General features: G+C 34.0%; 2 protein-coding genes across 3 annotated transcripts in view; one reads left to right on the forward strand and one right to left on the reverse strand.

Annotated features, from left to right (window-relative positions):
- LOC144972925 (betaine--homocysteine S-methyltransferase 1-like) overlaps window positions 1-1,717 on the forward strand; it is a 10,902-nt gene extending 9,185 nt beyond the window's left edge. Inside the window, exon 8 of the mRNA XM_078914750.1 lies at window positions 953-1,717. Coding sequence (XP_078770876.1) covers window positions 953-1,078 — 126 coding nt within the window. The 3' untranslated portion in view covers window positions 1,079-1,717. The remainder of the gene's footprint in view (window positions 1-952) is intronic.
- A 2,951-nt stretch (window positions 1,718-4,668) lies between these two features.
- Window positions 4,669-20,897, reverse strand: part of LOC144972926 (uncharacterized) — a 148,083-nt gene continuing 131,854 nt past the window's right edge. For both annotated transcript variants that reach the window (XM_078914752.1, XM_078914751.1), the window contains 16 exons: window positions 20,763-20,885; window positions 19,841-20,038; window positions 17,891-18,055; window positions 17,146-17,349; window positions 16,500-16,631; window positions 15,410-15,531; window positions 14,635-14,759; window positions 13,519-13,680; window positions 12,467-12,633; window positions 11,588-11,788; window positions 10,560-10,747; window positions 9,897-9,965; window positions 9,194-9,463; window positions 8,587-8,686; window positions 6,801-6,928; window positions 4,669-5,111 (listed from right to left, as the gene is read on the reverse strand). In XM_078914752.1, the coding sequence (XP_078770878.1) occupies window positions 5,099-5,111; window positions 6,801-6,928; window positions 8,587-8,686; window positions 9,194-9,463; window positions 9,897-9,965; window positions 10,560-10,747; window positions 11,588-11,788; window positions 12,467-12,633; window positions 13,519-13,680; window positions 14,635-14,759; window positions 15,410-15,531; window positions 16,500-16,631; window positions 17,146-17,349; window positions 17,891-18,055; window positions 19,841-20,038; window positions 20,763-20,885 (2,367 nt within the window). In that variant the 3' untranslated portion in view covers window positions 4,669-5,098. The remainder of the gene's footprint in view (window positions 5,112-6,800; window positions 6,929-8,586; window positions 8,687-9,193; window positions 9,464-9,896; window positions 9,966-10,559; window positions 10,748-11,587; window positions 11,789-12,466; window positions 12,634-13,518; window positions 13,681-14,634; window positions 14,760-15,409; window positions 15,532-16,499; window positions 16,632-17,145; window positions 17,350-17,890; window positions 18,056-19,840; window positions 20,039-20,762; window positions 20,886-20,897) is intronic.

Below are 20,897 nucleotides of genomic sequence, written 5' to 3' on the forward strand. Positions count from 1 at the left end.
GATATCGGAGGCTAAGTACTTCCTATAATTATTTCACACTTACAGTCGTAGTCCTCCAGAACCATTAGGCCCGTGGGGACGGAGTTAATCCTGGTTTCTATAGCGGGAAACGGACAATAGCAATGCTTGCTATCCTTTGAATAGGACACTGGTCTATCGCAAACTACTTTCCGCTAGCTCTGACAGAACCGGCTCCCCAATCACTGCTGGGTAGAAAAAAATATCGACTGCACCCGGGATCGATCTTTTTCCATTTGCGTGCGAAGCGAGTGCTCTTCAACTGAGCTATCGGGACCCCAGTGATGGATAAGTGTAGGATTACAGTATTTATTATAAATTAAAAACAGTTTAATATATTTTTCAAACCAAAAAAAGCAGTTTAAAAGCAACAGAGATTTTATATTAAAAAGTGTTCGAGTTTTTAGTTGGTCAATCTTCGAAAATTTATTGATGACTTGTAATATTAACAATGGCATTTGAGGGAACAATTGTGTAATGATTGATCGTTTTTAATCTAGGTGCACATATTGTCAGGTCTGATTACCGAACATAATTATGGGCCTACTTTACCATTGTTGCAATGGAGAATATTTTGCGTTGGTTTGACAGTATTTCCATTACAAGAATGAGGCCATAACAATTTGGGATATCATACCTGTAAATAAGTACACGTCGTTTTGAATGGTTCCTTGACCACTTTAAAAAGTTTTCTACAGATTACGATTATCCTAATTTTTTTCGTTCCATGGTTGGGTGCTAAAGTAGCTAACACCGCGTGTTTATGTTTTCCTTTGCCATTACTTCTTTAAGTCCGTGCTTAGATCTGAGTCAGAATTTGTAATATGCATCAACAAATGTACCTCATGTTAGACAGATTGACTTTTTAATCAGATTATTTGCTTTCTGGGTGGATTTCTAAACCACTTGTATATATCTTTTCACAATTTTACAGGTTTACGGTCGCACCCCACCTGCCAGCAAATACAAGGCTGATATGTCCAAACACTGGGTGTTTGGGGACAAACAGAAATTCCAAGATTACACCACCAGCATGAGAGACGAATGCTTCAAGACGTAGAGACAAAATAAACGACAGAAATTGTGTTCTCAAAGACAATAATCCCTCCAGCTACGAAGCTTTACTTATCAGCATTATACTTACTGTAGCTTCCTTTCTCTGTATAAAATGATCTTAATGATTTTTTTTAAAAAACGTGATTTACTTTTGCAGGACTAACTTTTGAGCAGCATAGGATCCTTTAAAATATAAAAATCTATTATTTATGATTAATAAGGATTTATCATGTCTTCTCTTACAATACAAAAATATTGTAAGACGCACCCAGTTTACAGTTTGTTGTTTGTATAGCTTTATATGTGCCTGTTGATATGAATTGTTTAATTTGGATTGTAGACTACGGGATGATGCTCTTCCTAATTTTCAATGAAGAACACACAGATTAATGTAATAATATTGTATTGATGACTTACCATTATATAAATATGTATAACATAGTATTATTTATTCATTGGGTTAAACGAGAAAAAAATGTATTTACTTGTTTTGCAAGGGCTTTTGATAATGGCGTGTTTATAAACTATTGCCTGTTCAATGACTGGGCTCGTTGTGAAATTAATTTAAATTGTGTATCTTTAAAATTGTATCAATTATAGAAACACTGATTTTACAGTGGTGAAATAAAATGATATATGTTTACCGATTGACGTTAGTTTTTTTTTAGTTTTCAAAGGTTTTTTTTTTTGGTATTCTAATAAGTCTTTAGTCAAAGTAAATACTAAACTGCTAGAAGCTGTGAACTACAAAAGGTAATGTATGAAATGAATATAATAGCGCCAAAAAAAGAACTAAACACGGAACGTTTCGAGGTGAAAACCCTTCTTCGGCAAATGACAAAATAGTTAAAACCATAATTCATCACGTTAAATCCAGATATACGGCAGAAAAGTTTTCGGCACGTCTGAGTTCTAATTGTGTGTTCAGTATTTATTTTTCTTATTTTTTCAAGCTATTCATTTTTTTTTTTGGAACAATAATCCTTATATTACGCGTTCGTGTTATAATATTGATATAACACTCGGCTTGTTATCTTTATCACTTAAATTTTACTTCGGCCTGTGCAAAATTGAGTCCTTGGAGAAGACTCATTACTCACACTTTCTCCCCATACTCAAATGTAAAAAGAGTACCTGGTCATTATCAGCATTGTATCTGTTGGAAAGGAAATATGAAAGCGTATAAAATATCGCGTGTCTCATTCTTAATATCCAGGTGATGTTGTGAATTTAGGGGATCTCGATAGTTCAGTTGGAGCAATGGTTTAACAAGCAAAAGGACCGAGATCGATCCCGGGTGTTGTCAAGATTGTTTTCTGGCAACCCCCCCCCCTCCATATCTTCCCAACACTTATTGGGAAGCTGGGTCTGTTAGATCTGGCAGAAAGTACTTGCAATATAGTATCTTATTCAAAGGATAGGAAACAATGAGAAACTGGGATACACTCCAGCTCCATGCACCTAATGGCTCTGAAGGACTACGTAAATCTTAGTGGTTGGCTTAGGGTCCCCTGTAGAGCTCTTTGAATATAGTTGGTTGATATTGATATACAAAAGCTCACGTTTTTTAAAGCGGGATTCGATTTCACTCCAGTCCGCACTCATGTCTTACCAATTTTTACCAAGAGAGCAGTCACATCCATCATTATTGGACTTCTATATTTATCTGTTACTGTTAGAACAAGATAATGTAGTTTGTGTCCTCAAGATGATAATAGTGCAATGCCTCATCTGCCTTATCCACTCACCACCTGAACCCCAAACTGTGATCAGTAGTACCTTGAGTTTAGGACGATGAGCACACTTACCCATTCGCAGCTTTGATTTATCATTAGGGGTGTCACTGCGATTGTGACATTTTTCGGTCATTTCAGTAGCGGTGAAGAAGAAAAAAGGAAAATTATGTCAAAAGATTGTAGATCTGCAGTTCAAAGCATCAAAGAAAAAGTAAGTAAATTGGACAGGGTCAACCAGGGAACAAAGAAGATTCTCTTTCAAAAAAGGATCCCAGCCAGGGCAATGGCAAAGTAAAGACATCTCATTTTAAGACAAGGACAAAAAGCAATCTGAAAATGAGGTCATGTCAATGCCAGGGTCTATGAGAAGAAGATTTGCTCTGCGGTATGCTGTCTTGTAATTTTAACGGCCTGGTCAGTGATCAAATAGGTGACAAAAAAATTATGCCCTTCCGCCACGACATCATAAGATATCGTTGCCTAGGCATGCCACGAAGGAATATAGATAATTCTTCAAACAAGATGTCTGATGTGGACAAGAATCACCCATCGGTGACAAAACTCGCCTTAAATTGTGTTTTCGAATATTTCGACGCCTTACATCTTCTTATTTCAGGTGTGAATGATACCTGACTATAGGTACATATTGACGGATAGTGTGAGAGCGCAAGAACACAAAGTATATAGTTTGACATAGAAATTTGGTTCTACTTAGCCTGCTTTGGAAAAAAAATATAGCACTGTGGAAGCCTTAAGCATGATAGATACATAACAGTGTCATCTTAAATAGTCTTTCTATAGGTTAACAAAAGAATGCCAGATGACAATGGACAAGAGATATACAGGAATAGAAAAGACAACATCGATGGATTTACTTTATGAACCATATCTAGCTCATGACTATGGGCCATTTCGCCCTCCACATCATAAAACCCTCCCTCAACCGAACTTTGCTTGCTTTTCTCTCCGATCCTCATTATTGGTAAGAGATAGTCCTTAACTGCCTGTAACCCACATTAGGGTTGGATGACAGTTTCCTGTCAGTGCCTTAATGATATGTGACCTATCGTCTCGAATCGGTACCATGTCGGGGTTAACCAGATGGCAGAAAGTAGATGTATAATAGAAAGGACAAAAAATGTGAGTTTTGATTGTTATTTGAAGAAAAAGTATCTAATGTTTTCAATGAAACTTTTAAAAATCAACTCACAAAAGACTATGAAATTTATTTTTAGTCTCAGTCATCCTGATATATACTGGTTTGAAGCGATTGGGCTCATATGAATATAAAATATTGAGGAGAATTCAAGGTGAACGATAGAGATCTTATAAGGTGCTGATGAGACTGTGCCAGACGAAGCTGAAAGAAATGACCACAAAAAAAAAATCACCAAAAATCAACTTTCCTGAGACCATCTTTGAGGTTTGATTTCCAGCACAGGAATGCTGATTTTTATGTACCTACTTTTCATTCTTGTTTGTCTGGCACTGTATCATACAAACCCATTAAAACTAAATTATAATGGGATCACAATAATAGATTCTCTCTGTTCCTCAAGAAACAAAAGGCAACGGTAAGTTCCTTCAGGCAGCTATGCCAGGTTTAGCCATTCACTTTCATCTCCTTCCCAACCATCTTTTCCAAGACCCAAGCAGTGTGTCTCATTAATCTCCATCTAATTCGGCCAATCTTATGACTGGGATGTGCAACATACAAAGCAGCATTGTTGAACAACAATTATTTAATGTTTTTTTCCCCTGTCAATACTGGTATATCAATATCAATCAAAGCATGCATCACCAACGTTTTAATATGTTTATAACTCGAGATATGAAAAGAATCAAACAAACTCATGAGTTTTATTTTATATATTATGCTTAAGAAGCTTACTTTTTATTATTCTATAATGACAGTGTCAACATACAACAACAGAAAAAAATCCACACAGAAAAATAATGCCAAAATCTAGCCACAACCCAAAATGGGGAATTCGTTTTAAAAATTCGATTCACCATCTGTGTCATAAGCTTCACAGATATTCATTGTAAAAATATAGTATATCTATATATATAAAACATCTTTTAAAATATAAAAACTTTGAAATGCAGTCAAATACTTTTTTTCCATTAAATATGTATAATCTCAACAAAACAATAACAACAGATTCAAACGAAAAGGAAAGGAGTTAATGATAAAATGAAATGTTGTCTAAAGCAAAGTGGTCCCTTCTCGATGCGCCATGGATTGGTGTGGCGGCCGTCTGGAAGAAATAGTGATAGTGACATCATCAGTAGGGAACCCTGTTGGTGGAGAACACACAAACAAAAAAAGGTGAATGGTTAGAATGGTGAACGGCACAGCATTATTGGTGCGTAGTAGTAAATAATCCGTGAATCAATTTAAAAAGAAAGGGCAGTGCAGATAAATGGAATAATATGAATGTTTGAATGAATGGGTAAACAATATAATTGAATGAATGAATTAGTGAACAGAAGAAGGAAGGAAAGATGGAACCAAGGTAAGGTAGCCTGAAGAGAGAATAAGAGTTTTTAAAATTAAGCTTTAATTGATTGTTTAAAAAAATATTTGAATAATCAGGAAATGAAAACTCCGTAAATTGAATTAACACCGTCAATAAAGATGTATAAATAAATGCAGTTGTTTTATGATGTGGAATGTTGGTAGAGAAAACAAAGAACAAGTCTTACAAGAACATAGAATTATGGGGTATGAAAAAGAGAAAGGTACGAGCAAGGTACAAAGAGAGAGAGAGAGAGAGAGAGAGAGAGAGAGAGAGAGAGAGAGAGAGAGAGAGAGAGAGAGAGAGAGAGAGAGTAAGCGTGGTCATGATTTAGCTGTAGTAGGAACTAGGGGAAGAAATAAATTAGGTTGCAAATGTAGAGACACAGGAAAGCCGATAGAACCTATAAAGGCGGAGACGATTTTTTTTAAAAGACAAAATACGTGAGTTTCTATATAGGACAATATTCACTTTATTTGTTCAAAGCATTTGACAAATAGCCCCAAGCCGACCACAACACTTAACATGCAGGACAAGACATGATGTTTATAAGAAGCTGTTACAATTTCTTTTGTCAATAGGGGCAACACTGTTACCGGGAAGGTACTCAATTTACACCTGAAAACTGTGAACGAATTTGAGTAAAGGTCTTTTTCAAAGGATTCATCTTAGTGCCGCGGACAATAGGACTTGAAACAGGGGACTCTCAGCTCAGAATTCAACAAGGGTTATAACTAGACCAAAAAGACTCATGTATCAAGGTCTATCCTCTCAAAAGAGTAAGTAAGGGCCCGAGTAAGTAAGGAAGTAAGTAAGTAAGTAAAAAAAGAAAATAAATACAAAGGTAAGCATGTAGGTAAGTAAGAAAGAAAGTCAATAAGTAAGTAAATAAGTAGACGAGTAAGTAAATTATTTTATTAAGAAAGTAAAAGTACTCTAATACAATATCGTAAAGAACCAAATAGACCTTCAAACGGTATTATCGATAACTTGTTAGTTCATGCCATTTAAACAGACACACAATAAATAAGGATACTTATAATTCTACTTATACTTTTGCATTGTTTTCAGTTGGGTACAATATGGAAAAACAGTCATGTAACTGTATCACAAAAATCACATACTTATTAGGCATTAGGAATCCTCTTATTAGGAAATAGGTGAACTCAGATCTTATTGTGACCACTTTGAGATGCTAATAGGTTCTAATATAGTATGAGTAGTGTAATTGATCAATAAATCATCAGCTTTAAAGGCTTGCCTGTATTCGATGTATGTATGCAACGCATTCTTTTTTCCCCCAACCCATTCACAGATTCTTTTGGACTTTTTGTGGACAAGTTTGTTCAAGGCAGTTTCAAACAAATTATTTCTTGATAAATAGTCAAATTATCATATTCTTCTATTTATACCATTTTCACGTTTATTTCGGACTGGATTGGTATATCATAAAATAGGGTAGACTTACTTTCCATAAACTGGGTTCATAACCGTTCCAGCGCCACCTCTCGGGGTTGTTCCGTCACCTTGGAAGTTCATGTTGATTTCCCCGAGGTCTTGTACAGTCTCGTCAGGTGGGACGTACATATTCAAACTCTGAAAATAAAATTCCTGTCATGCAGATGGGCACTATAAATCACAGCACTGCACACAACTACGTTAGTAGATTAGTAGATTCTTCTGATTTTGGAGACAAATAGTTAAAGAATTGTGCTGTAAATCATTTGTATCCTTGAAATGTGTGCTTATATTATTGAGACAAATGTGAGCAATCATCTCAAAACAGTATTATGTCGGGTTAAATCTGATGCTTGAAATTCAAATTTTAGCTGGTCTTATAAAATTTGAGTTAAATGTCTTTATTGAGGCGAGAGGGTTTTGCTTCTTAAACTTGAAAAAAACATGCATTTCCTTATTCTAACTCCTTTGTTTAAAATGTCTCATCCAGTTCATTCGAACATAATACGAGATTGACTTCTAGATCACACATACCAATGATGAGATCCATTCCCAAAATAATCAGTGCTTATCGTAACAAAAAGCAAAATGGGAGGGAAATTTTGAATGACTGCCTTTAATCCCCTTTTATACTATGTTCACCCCCTCCCTTCCTATTTTTAGAGCAAGAGGGATAATAAATTATGGTTTATAGACAGACAGGCTTTAGCTGACTTCTGGGGAATTGGACAATGCATCTGTTTGTTCCACCACTATCAACTCTCTGACTGATTGGAGGAATTGTAATTGTTTTAAAAATAGGAAATTCCTTCTGATTCCAAAATTGCAATTTCCACAGATCCGTGGAAAACCAACAGCATTGAATAATAGGCAGGGAATTTACCAAAGAAAGAAATGGTTTACATCTATAATTTCATAACCTGATGAGGAAACTAAAAGTGATCTACTTACTTTGAGATCAATATTAATCTGGCGGAGTGCAGTAACTAATACCTTAATTATTGAGATTGTAGTTCAGTTATTATGCAAACATCGTATATGCATAAGAAACCTCCATAGCAAACCTCTCCTCATTATAAAGAATTCTATGATGACTACGCCGAAAAAATCCTTTAGAACTATGAGACACTTTATCTGAATTTTGATACGAAACTGGGGAGCAGGCACCGGTGTAAGATCTTTATCTCAACAAGTATGTATGGAAGGTGCCAGACAAAGCAAGAAAGAAAAATACAAGAAGAAAAACTATCCCAAGAAATCAGTCTACCTCTACTGGGGATTGACCCTCAGACCTTCTGAACACCAGTCAGACGTGCTACTCTTGTGAAGAATATTGGAATCAAAATTGTCCCAACTATTTGGAGCCTCTGTGGTGTAATTGCAGCACGTCTGACTAGTAATCAAAGGGTCTGAGGTTCGATTCCCAGTCGAGGTAGACTGATCTTTTAGGGATGGTATTTTTTTCTTGTATTTTTCTTTATTGCTTTGTCTGACACCTTTCATACGCATTTGTTGAGATCTTTACCTTCCACAGGTGCCTGATCCCTAGTTTAATACTACAATTCAGTCAAAAATAAATGCTTTCTAAACTTGGATAGAATAAGAGCTATTGTAAATTACTTTCCTCCAGAATTAAGCTAGAACTAACTTGTCAGTCGCCACCATATTGTGATGGAATGATGGATGGGTAAGAAAATTTAAAGCGACATTTGAGTAAAATCTACATCATATCATGCAAGATGGTCTGAGGCGTCTTGACAATTTGACTCAACAAAGAATAGAATGGGAAAAGTTACCTGAGTCTCATATTCTCTTAGAAAACTTGGTGGTTCGGTAAAATCTGTGCTAGCCATGGTAGTCTGGTACACTTTGTACCTCTTCATGAAATTAGCATGTCTGAAAATATAAAAACACTCACAATAATGTGGGTAATCATCATCACTAGAGAGAGAGAGAGATAGATAGATAGAGAGAGAGAGAGAGAGAGAGAGAGAGAGAGAGAGAGAGAGAGAGAGAGAGAGAGAGAGAGGAAAGGAGAGAGAGGGAGAGAGTGAGAGTAGATAGAGACAGAGAAAGAGAATAAGAAATAGAGAGTGAGAGGTAGATAGAGACAGAGAAAGAGAATAAGAAATAGAGAGTGAGAGGATATATATATATATGTGTGTGTGTATGTGGAGAGAGAGAGAGAGAGAGAGAGAGAGAGAGAGAGAGAGAGAGAGAGAGGGAGAGATAAAGAGAGACAGACAGACACAGATAGAGGGAGGGAGAGAGAGAGAGAGAGAGAGAGAGAGAGAGAGAGAGAGAGAGAGAGAGAGAGAGAGAGAGAGAGAGAGAGAGAGAGAGAGAGAGCGTGGAGTGAATTGGAAACAGCAAAAGAAACTCTAGGATCCATTATTCACTTACTTGACGTAAGATCTGCGTAGCACCAACAGTCCGACCAAGGCAAGGAGGAAAACGACGCCAGCTAAAGCAACAAAGGCTGCCCAAGGGTCGTCCATCCACCAGATGTGTGACTTGGTCATTGTTCTAAACTGGTTCGATAACTGCAGAGCCGCAATCACCTCATCAGAGGCTGATGCGATCAAAGAGACATCAATTGGTCGACGGATGGAAAGAATGTATGATGGGTAGGCAGACCTCAGGGATAAGATATACTGGTTATTGACAGAAACTCTGTTGGGAATAAATGGTAAACATTGAGTATTCCCCATATAGATACATTAAGAATAATGGAGATGTGGTCATCTTATTGAGTGCAGAAGGGAAAAAATTGAACACAAACCGCTTGTTGAATAACTGACTAGCTTTTTGAGCGGATAGTTAAAATAAAAATGTAAAAATGGATATCATTTTTCAGTGAGAAGAACTTTTGGTTGTGAGAATTGTGCACTCTTGACTGTGCAAAGTGACTTTCTAAAGTCGCAGAGTGCAGCAAATGAGATTTGAACCCCATACCTACTCTGGTTACAAAGCAAAAACAATGCTGCTGAGCAATGAGATAAATTATGATTTGAAAAAGAAAATCGGCCTCGCCATTTAAGGGTTAATCTATTTACTGCAGGAGTGGAAGACCCAAAAATAATATCACTGCTACAAATCAACTTACAAGTTCACTGCCGTATTAGCCAGAAGTCTGAAGTTACTTGTGTCAGCCAATACAAAGGTGATATCCGTGCTGGAATAAAAAAAATAAAATTGTTAACGAAAATATAAATATCTCGCTGTTGATATTTTGGATGTAATGTATTTATGTCTTTCAAAACAATACTATAGATTTAGTCCTATAGAATTAAGGTATGTAATGAAGGCGTAATACGTTGGACAATGAAGAAGAAGAGAAACAGTTGTCCAATTGATTAGAAAGAAACTCTGGTGGATCACAAACAGAAAATCTTCAAAGGCATTTGAAGAAGTGTTTTGGTGTTTAACTTCCTGCATTGTAGGGAGGCTAATCGTGCCCAAGTCATGACTCCCCGGGGGTTTCATTCTTTTTTTTAAACAGCTGACCCCAACACTCAGACCCCAGAATTCTAATTTTTGTTGTCGTTGATGTTGATGTTGCTGTTGTTGTTGTTGTCGTTAGAGTCATAATTCTATAAAATTACTGCCATTAGTCATGTGAAATTACATTATACATCTAAGTAAAATCTATCAAAAAATATAAATCAAAGCTACAAATCAGTTTGTTTAATTTAAGATCAGCATAGAATAACAACAAAGCAAGTGCAACAAAATTGTTGAAATCTAAAATTATAATAAATGAGCTAACCTGTCACGATCAAATTGAAGGACTCCATTGTTGTTTGCAATCCTTGGGCCAACTCTTTCAATGATGACAATGTAGCCAGTGATTGTTTGCAGGCTCTGGCGCATGCTTTCTACTTCTGTAATGATTGATTCTGTCTTTGAGTTGGTCAAAACAAGGACGTAACGGTGGATGTCCTCAATGGCGTTGATCTGCGCAAAGTGAAGAGCAAATACGATTCATAAACTTAACAATTTGATCATCAAACTGGCTATGTCAAACGTGTATTGAATCGATTTCTTAATTTTCAATGTTTTAATTTTCCACTTGATATGTGCTTTCATAAAGTGTGAGGCTGCACAGGAAGCAGCCCATAAAAATTTTCAGTATGACAATTTCTGATGAAAAGTGTTTAGCATTCCCGAATTCATTCTAATCGTTTTCCCCTTTATCTTATTTTAAAAATGCATCAGGGTCGAGGAATAAGAAATTGAAAATGTTGGCTGGAGTTTGTATATGGAGACATTTATAAAATATATTTATAGTAAATGTGACTTGTGCATTGAGCTAAAACTTGCTTTATTCAAGAGATAAAATGTTAAGAATTTGCTTTTCAGTGAGATACCCCAATGTTATGGAAAGTTTTGGAAGCAATAAATGGCCATTAATCAATCTTGATAGTTTGACTTGGGGACTTGGGGACTTGAGGATATCATAATGAAATAGGATTTCGCCCAAATGTCATCAATGTGTGACATACACGACTTAAGTTCTTAATCCTACTTGAAGCATGGCAATCGATCTTTGCCATTTGACTCTTACATGGGTCATCTTCTCCAGTTGCTTCTAAGTATACCCAGTCCTCTCAAACAGAAGATATGTCAGAAATAAAAACAACTTACATAGTGATACTAGAGGTGTGGAATGGAAAACGTAAGGTACAAAAATGAATAGAGCAGCTTTAAAAAAGAACTAAATGCCAAAAGAAAAGACTATTTTGGATTCAAAACTCTCTTCATTCAATAACAAAAACAATAAAAATATTAACTTACATAGAGTGGTGTAAAACTGGTTGTTGGAACAACACCCTCATCAGAGGCTTGTGCTTGAAGAACAAATTCTTTGCCTGGGATGGATGTCAAATCAGTCTTCAGCAATACTTCGTTGTTGGACAAGAAGAAAGGAGAGTTCAAACTCCCTGTAGACAAGGAATAGCGAACTTTTCCGGAGTTGCCCTCATCAGCATCGATAGCCTAGAAGAATGGAGATGATTATAAAAAGAAATATACCATATCATATCGTGTATATCAAATAATGTCAGGTTAACAGGTGTGTTGTGTCAATTGGTCTTTCAGTGCATGGTCAACTTACATGTTATTTTATATACACGATCATATCTATCCACAAGGTCGTCTTATTTTTAAATAAAAACAAAATCAATACCGGTTGTCAGATAAAAAAATTTTTTTTCTACATCATAGTTGTGTGATAATGTATAGTTACAGTTTCCACAGTGCATGTTACAAGGTATGGTAGCAACACTACTTTTTAGTTAATAACATAAAGCTTAAAATATGTTTCCATAAATAAAGGAATACTACTCCGGCAAAGTCTGTCTAAAGATTATAAAGTAGATATCTCATTATAACCATCATCATCATCATTATCACCATTATCAAATATATATATATATATAGGTATATATATATGAGTGTTGGTGGATACTCGTAGGTACGAAAGTGCTCGATAATGATGGTTAGAGCTAATATAAAATATAAATTGTCACTCATATTATATGGCCAAGACGAACGCATTGGCCATAAATGTGAGTGACAATTTATATTATATATATATATCAATTCAAAGTGAAAGATAAGAAGAGAGTGTTTACTGATAACAAAAATGGCTACATAAGTCAGATGAGAGATTACCTGGATCTTTCCAATTGAGTCCCCAGGACTGGCCCGTCTACTTATGGCAAAGACGTAGCCAGCAGAGATCGTGGCCACGGGGTAGACAGGGTATTGCCATTGTGGTACGTTGTCATTGACATCCAAAACAGTTAGGAGAACGTCCACAGTTGACCATGTTTTGGGGTCTGATGGATGAAGCATAATAGGGAGTTGATAATATTAAGAATGTAACAAAATGTGGCCAAATGGTACAGTTTATTTTCTTGTAATAAAATCAAGCGTTAATGAGCACAGTCATACTACCAGTCATTATATTTATTATTATTATCATTATATTTATTATTATTATTATTATTATTATTATTATTATTATTATTATTATTATTATTATTATTATTATTATTATTATTATTATTATTATTATTATTATATTATTATTATTATTATTATTATTATATATTTTTTTATCATTATTATTATTTTTTAAATTATTATTATATTATTATTATTATTATTATTATTATTATTATTATTATTATTATTATTATTATTATTATTATTATTATTATTATTATTATTATTATTATTATTATTATTATTATTATTATTATTATTATTATTAATAAATCATCATCATCACCATCATCATCATCATCATCATCATCATCATCATCATCATCATCATCATCATCATTGTTCTTATTCTTATTGCTATTTAAAAAAAATAATTATGCCCTTCTGCCACGACATCATAAGATATCGTCGCTTAGGCATTCCACGCAGGAATATAGATAATTCATCAAACAAACATGTCTGATGTCAACAGGAATCACAAATGTTGTCCAGTGAGCAAATTGGGGGTTAATGATCTTTCCCAAGGAAAAAAACGAAAGTGCCTGAAGCGAGGCTCGAACCCAGGGCCTTTCGGGTCATAGTGCAATGCCTTAACCACTCGGCCACTTAATATCATAATCAACAACAACAACAACAACAACAACAACAACAACAACAAAAAGCAACCAGAGCAAAAATAAAATGAATGAAATCATCATTCTTAAATATGGTCGTACATGTAATAATCTGTCTCTTCTTCCTCTTCCCACTTGTTGAAGGCGATGAAGTCTGTGTAACACCAATTGTAATTTTGTATGAGGCAGCAACCTCCCTGTCTAAATTTCCAATGATATAAAGTTGACAGTTGTTGTCTGACGTTGTCTCTACAGCAAATAGACCTGAGAGAAAAACATGGAAAAGAATTAAACATGACACTTGTTAATGCAATAGATTGATTAAATTAAAATATAATACAATATCAATCACACAATATGGAATAATATAAATTGAACTTTTAAAAAGAAAAAGAATACACCAAATAGAAAATATAATAATATACACAAGAGTGCAATACGAAATTTTACACATGACTCCTCATTCCTATGTGGTAAAAACGGAGCAGAAGAAGAAGAAGAAGAAGAAGAAGAAGAAGAAGAAGAAGAAGAAGAAGAAGAAGAAGAAGAAGAAAAGAAAAAAAAAAAAAAGAATAATAATAATAATAATAATAATAATAATAATAATAATAATAATAATATATAATAATAATAATAAAAAATAATAATAATAAAATAAAAGAAGAAGAAGAAGAAGAAGAAGAAGAAGAAGGAGACTCAGCCTCAAATTACGTATCTTACACATGTGATTTTTAAAATTTGTCTCATATCCACAAACAATTTTTTAAAACTTGTGATATAAAATAAAAGATCCATATAGGTTGATTTCAATAAATTAAGTATCTTCTTTTTTTTTAAAACATACAATGGTTGAGTATAATTGTCGACTCTCATTAAGAATTATAAAAAGGACATTTATTGGGGTAGAATTTCCATTCTCAATTACAATCCTTACAAAATTGTAACAGTTTTTGAGAGCATGTCTCATTGTATCTGTAACGATAAACGGACAATAACAATTGCATACTACTACCCTCTTGATATCACAGACACAGATTTATTAGACAAAGTAACGCAATACCTGACCAGTGTACAGGAAGACCAGAAAAATAACCTGAAGTAATATTGGGTCAGACTAGATGAATTGAGTGATCTGCTGATCGAACACCCCCCCCCCCCCCCCACCCCCATTCCCCCTGACTTTATAATAATCCATGGAAAGAGACTAAGACAGCTCACCACTAGAGGTGACAGCGACATCATTTATTGACACAATTCGGCATTGCACAGGAGAAATAGAATTTCCAACAGTCAGATCCAGTCTTGGGGCGGTGTCCACATCAATGTTCTCTGTGAGAACCCATCTGAAATAGATATTTTCATAACATAATGAACAAAAGGCAGTCTTATGAATAATACAATTGTATGCCAATACAGACAGAAACAAACTTAAATTGAGTAGTTGAATAAATACGGCTCTAATAATTAACTAAACATAGATCTTGAACTTAAGAATATTAATAGTTTTATCACTAAGAGAGCCATAAGTGCTGTTTAAAATAGGTGTACACATGGGCGGGGGGGGGGGGGGGGGGAGGGGGGGAGGGTGGGGGGGGGGAGGGGTGGATGGGGGAGGCGAAGTGACTCGGTGGATAAGGCACTGCACTGTGACCCAAATGGTCCCGGGTTTGAGCCCAAACTTCATGCACTTTCCTTTATTCTAGGGGTAAGATTACTATTTACCCCCAAACTTGCTCGCTTTGGACTACACGAGTGATTCCTTTTGGAATCAGACATCTTGTTTGATTGATTATCCGAATTCCTTCATGGAATGTCTAGGGACGGTATCTAATGATGCCTTGGTGGAAGGGTGTAATTCTTTTTTAAGGAAACTTTAAAGTTCTAAAATTAAGTATTGTATCGGTTAATATTTACGTTTTACAAAACTACTTGGCTAATATTTTTTTGTGTGATTTAAATAGGTAACTTATTTTATGAAAATACATCAACTTACGTTACAACACGCTCTGTGAATCCAAGTTCTCGTGTGCCAACATCCACCCTTGTAATCTGAATATTGACCTCAGCACGGCTGCTTAATGGTAGCCAACTCTTGTCAATGGCTATCAGTTGAAACTGTCAGGAGATAACAAATAAGTACTTATAGTGTTTTTTAAACAAATTTGACAAAAGTACACAGATAAGAAAATATAGAAAGTGTGTGAAAGAGAGAGAGAGAGAGAGAGAGAGAGAGAGAGAGAGAGAGAGAGAGAGAGAGAGAGAGAGAGAGAGAGGGGGGGAGGGAGAGTGTTGTGTGTGTGTGTGTGTATGAGAGAGAGAGAGATAGAGAGAGAGAGAGAGAGAGACAGAGAGAGACAGAGAGAGAGAGAGAGAGAGAGAGAGAGAGAGAGAGAGAGACAGAGAGAGAGAGAGAGACAGAGAGAGAGAGGTGGGAAGAGGTGAAAATTTCAGCTTAATCATCTGTCACAAAAGTAAGCTTAATAAAACAATGGGGAACGGATCCTGACAAACAACATTCCATTGCCGGGCAAAGGGGAAGAATTTTTATTGGTTTTTCAAAGCAATATTCCAGTTTCATTACTCTGCATGCAAATATATATTTTTGGGGAAATTTAGTTTAAAGATCAAATTTAATTTCAAAATCTGTATTTATTTCTTGGGAAAAATTATAAAAAAAAGAATGTAGAGTCAAAATTTTAAAATGTATAAAATATGTTTTCAAAGTATTAAATAAATTTAAATATTCAGTTCGTGATAACTATTAGCCGACAAATAGTACACTAAAATTTAAAAAATAAATAAATAAATAAAATAAATAAATAAATAAATAAATAAATTGATTATACCGTAAAAGGTTTTGACAAATTTTAAACACACATTCAGCAGATCATCATTCTATCTTTTAAATTTTAAATGTGTAGTGGAACATGTCAATTATATTTCTTTGACTGTAAGTTAAAATCCAAATCAAGGTACAATATGGCGCTAGCTCTATTGCCGTTTTTTATAGATGAATGATATATCATAATACTAATAATAGTAATAATAGTCATGTACAAATGTAAAATATCTAAAGAACTTACATTGTATTTAAGTCTGCTGTCTGTGAGGAGATTATCCTTGACGTAAACAATACCATCTTGGGTGATGCCAAAATATTTGTCAGCTACTTGGTAGTCTGGATCAACCAGGAATTCAAAATCAGCATTCGGCGTCTGATTTAGATATTTTAAAAAATCATTGGTTAAAATAAGTTTTACAGATGTCTGATGTCACCATATGTTCTTATATGGTTTTGTTGCTGACTGAATTTAATCAAAATCTTTTTGTTGTTCTTGTAACTGTCGGATGTAATCTAGGTTTTTAAAAAAGGTTTATATTGACTTCTGATTGTTGATAATCACAACATTAAAAAGAGTTAAAGTAGATCAGAAAACTATCCATTACGGTTAATCCTAACCTTAACAGACTTTATAATTTTAAAAAAAAATATTTCGTATTTCAGTCTTTATTGAGGAACTTTCTTTATAGTCAGCTTTGAAAAGATCAACCCGAAATTTATTTTCGATTAGAATATAGGACTAAAAACACAATCATTTTCAGAGGCCACGTAGAATACATTGATCTTTTTCATTGCAAAAACATTTGGGCATACAATTCAGTAAGGTCCATTGAGGAAATATAGGAAAATGTATTACACAGATGAAGAAAACGGTCTGAAACACTCACCAAAGCACTAATAGGAATATCCACGTCATCATCTCTAGCTGTGACAGTGAACAAAGGACGGCCCACAGCATAAGTGTCTTCAATCGAAGCCTCATAGGCAAACTGAGTGAAAAGTGGAGTATGGACGTTCCTAACAATATTGATTTCCAGAAGGGCAGTGGCTGTCTTTGGAGGAATAGCTCTGTCTGCGGCCTGAATTGTTAGCTATGACAAAGAAAAAAAGTTCCCCATTAGGTATCATATAACTAACTTAAACCTTTTCACCACAAGCTATATGCATCAAAGAACTAAAGAAGGATAAAAAATTACCTTTATCAAACAATGGAAATGAGGAAAACAATCCGTAGAAACAATTTGAAAAATATGCTTTTTAAACATAGATAAATGAAATCTAGTTTTTGATACTTATTTAAAATTCTTTCCCTTGTATATCAACTTCTGTCAGATAAGACAAAAAGACACGAAAAGAAAATGCTTTCTTTTTGTAATGGTAACAAAATCAAATTCCTTAAAGATGACTTTTTAAAAGATAATATAAACTTAGTTTTCAGTCCTGTAATTGATGTATAAAGAATATATCACATGTTTTGTGAATATAGTGTCTGTCATACAAAAGAAAACTCTGACATATTCATTATCAAATTATTCTATGTAACTGTAAAGTATGGACAGATACAGAGCGTCAAAATATTTTTGATCTAAATTGAATTAAATTGGGTTGAATGTGAAACTAGCAGTGACTTACCACAAACTTGTCTGGCACTTGGAATTGGGTGAGCTGTTGGGCCAGGTAGACAATTCCAACACTCTGACTAATTACAAAGAAATCAAAATCGTTGGGTAGAGGGCCATTGGTGCGTATGTCGTGGTCCACATTCACTATTTCATAGATGAGCGTACCGCTAGGGCTCTGTAAGATGGTAAAGACAAATACTATAATATAATATGTTAAGTTTTAAAGCATTAAACAAAAACTAATTAAAAAAGGGAATAATAAAATTAAATTTTTAATTTAAGGGTGACATCCATATCACTAGTCTGTTTTTGCATAGTACTTATGTTACTCGAAAAAAACTCAATTCTGGACATAAAAATTCAATTAAGGATATACTTTAAAATTTACATGTGCAACAAACATCTTCGAGATCAAAAGCAATTAGTCTCTTAATTTCATAGTGAGTAAAAAATGACTGATGGCAAAAACTCCGAATTTATACAGCAGATACTATTATTTGTGATAAGAAACATATCCTTGAAGTTTGAGTTCACTCTCCTTCCCTTCGGTAGAAGATATTCAGAAGCGAAATGCAGAACAATTAAATATAATTTACTTTCATTCCCTCAGCAATTAAAATTACAAACAAAGCCTTGTTAGAATCAAAAGAAAAATCAAAATCATACATAATATGACCAATTGTCTTAATACATTTTAATCGACCAGATAGTTTTACTTTCTGGATAAATCAGTTGTTAATCCCTTTGTATTTTTTCCCTTTTTCATCCATTCAATTTGTCTACATTATTGAATCATTTATGTAAATTGCAGTGCTGAACTTTTTGTTGAATTATTATACATCCGGCCAAATTGAACACATTACTGGGGCAGGTAGGTTCACTCTTACTTTGCTTTGTCTAATACCCCTACCATCTGTTACACTCTCTGTCCTATCATCCCGCCTTTTCGTATGGCAATTTTATTGTAATATAAGATGTCTCTTGCCAAATGTGATATACTTTTTTCCCCCCATGTATATGTATTTGTCCATACATGATTATATTATGATATTGTTGCTAACCTAATTAATTCCCCTTCAGTCGTTATTTAGAACTGGGGTTATGGATGGGCAATGGCTTTGGTTTTGTTATTGAGATCTACTTTTGTTCTCTCTTTAGTGTAGTGTGTGTTGTCTTATTTTTGCATCAGCTGTTATATAACCCATATGCGTTACAAGCGCTGTTAAACTTTTATAATCATACAAACGAACACACTAGCTGATTTAATAGTTGTTGGTAGCATTTTAAATTCTTATTTACTTATTCATTATGTCTAACTGATTGGATTCGAAATGCTTGTATGAATTACAGTACTTTGTAGTATTGATATCACATTATTTATTTATTTTTTTGGTGCTGAGCCTCTATTTTCAATTATTTCTATATAACAATTGAATGGGGACCTATGTTCTTCAATATGGTACATAATTGAATTTTAAATTGTATATGTGTTGGTACCAGGAAATGAGTGTGTGTACCTTCAAACATTGTAAACCGAACAACAAATAAAATTTAAATATAATAAAGATCATATTATTATTATTATTATTATTATTATTATTATTATTATTATTATTATTATTATTATTATTATTATTATTATTATTATTATTATTATTATTATTATTATTATTATTATTATTATTATTATATATTATTATTATTATTATTATTATTATTATTATTATTATTATTATTATTATTATTATTATTATTATTATTATTATTATTATTATTATTATTATTATTATTATTATTATTATTATTATTATTATTATTATTAGGCCCTGTTATTACTATTATTATTATTGCTATCATTATTATTATTGTCGAAATAAAGTCAATGACTATTACAATTTCATCTGTTGAGGATTTGAAAAATGATGAAAACGGTGGTGGTGGTGGCAGTGGTAAAACTTACATTGGCTGGATCGGCATCATTTGCCTGGACGGTTGCGATGGCATCTTGTACAGAGATGTATTCAGAGATAGTCACGTTATAAACATCTTGTGTGAACCGAGGTGCATTGGGGTTACGTGCCACATTAAGGATTACAGTGGCAAGGGCAGTACGTGGCATGGCGGCCTGTCTTGGAACGTCAACCGCTTGAACTGTCATCTGAAATAACAAAAAAAAAAATAAAATCAAAGGAAAAGAAATTAAAATGAAAACTATTGCAAGACTCTCTTCTACTCATTTTCGGACAATTATCCGAATGTAAAAAATGGCAGTGAGTGCTAAACTAACAAAACTACACAATATTACCATTGACAATATGAGTTTAAGTAAAATGCTCAATAGTTCCACCTGCCAGATCAATCATGCTGTCACATAAAAATGTTATAAATAAAATATAACCTTTAACGTTTATAGTCTGATTGAGCGAATCTAGTGAGAACTAATTATACAACTAGTTGTCAAAAACAATAACAAAGAGCAGAGTGCCATCAATTTCCATAATAATAATAGAAAATGGCATTTGTATTGTACCTTATACATCTATTTTAAGAATGTAAAGCGCCTAGATCCTTCTAGGCACTTTACATTCTTAAAAAAGATATTCTATTGTTTGTAAATGATCAGCTATATTCGTCCAAGTGGGCTTGAGGGTGTGTCACAAATCTCATGTTGTGATTGGTCAAAGTTCTACTGGTTAAAATCCAGGTCATGCACGCAATTTTCTTAGTAAAGTGGTTGATAAATGTTATTTATCATTATCAGGTTTGCCTATAATATCATCATTTAAAAAAATATCTATCAATAGAATGGTTTATATGAAATGTAACTTCGTATTATAAAACCCCAACAGAACTCAAACAAGTCTTGAAATATCAGTACATACCCTATATTGAAGAGTGGTATCAAATACAATGGAGGCATTACAGCTGATTATTCCAGTGATTGGGTTGATAACAAAGTATAAGGATGCTGCCACAGTGCTCAGGAGGGAATATCTTACTGGCTCCTGGGATAAAAG

This window comes from Berghia stephanieae, chromosome 5 (genome assembly GCF_034508935.2).
Source record: "Berghia stephanieae isolate SIO BIC M18660-M18661 chromosome 5, UCSD_Bste_1.3, whole genome shotgun sequence".
NCBI classification, from domain to species: Eukaryota; Metazoa; Mollusca; class Gastropoda; order Nudibranchia; family Aeolidiidae; genus Berghia; species Berghia stephanieae.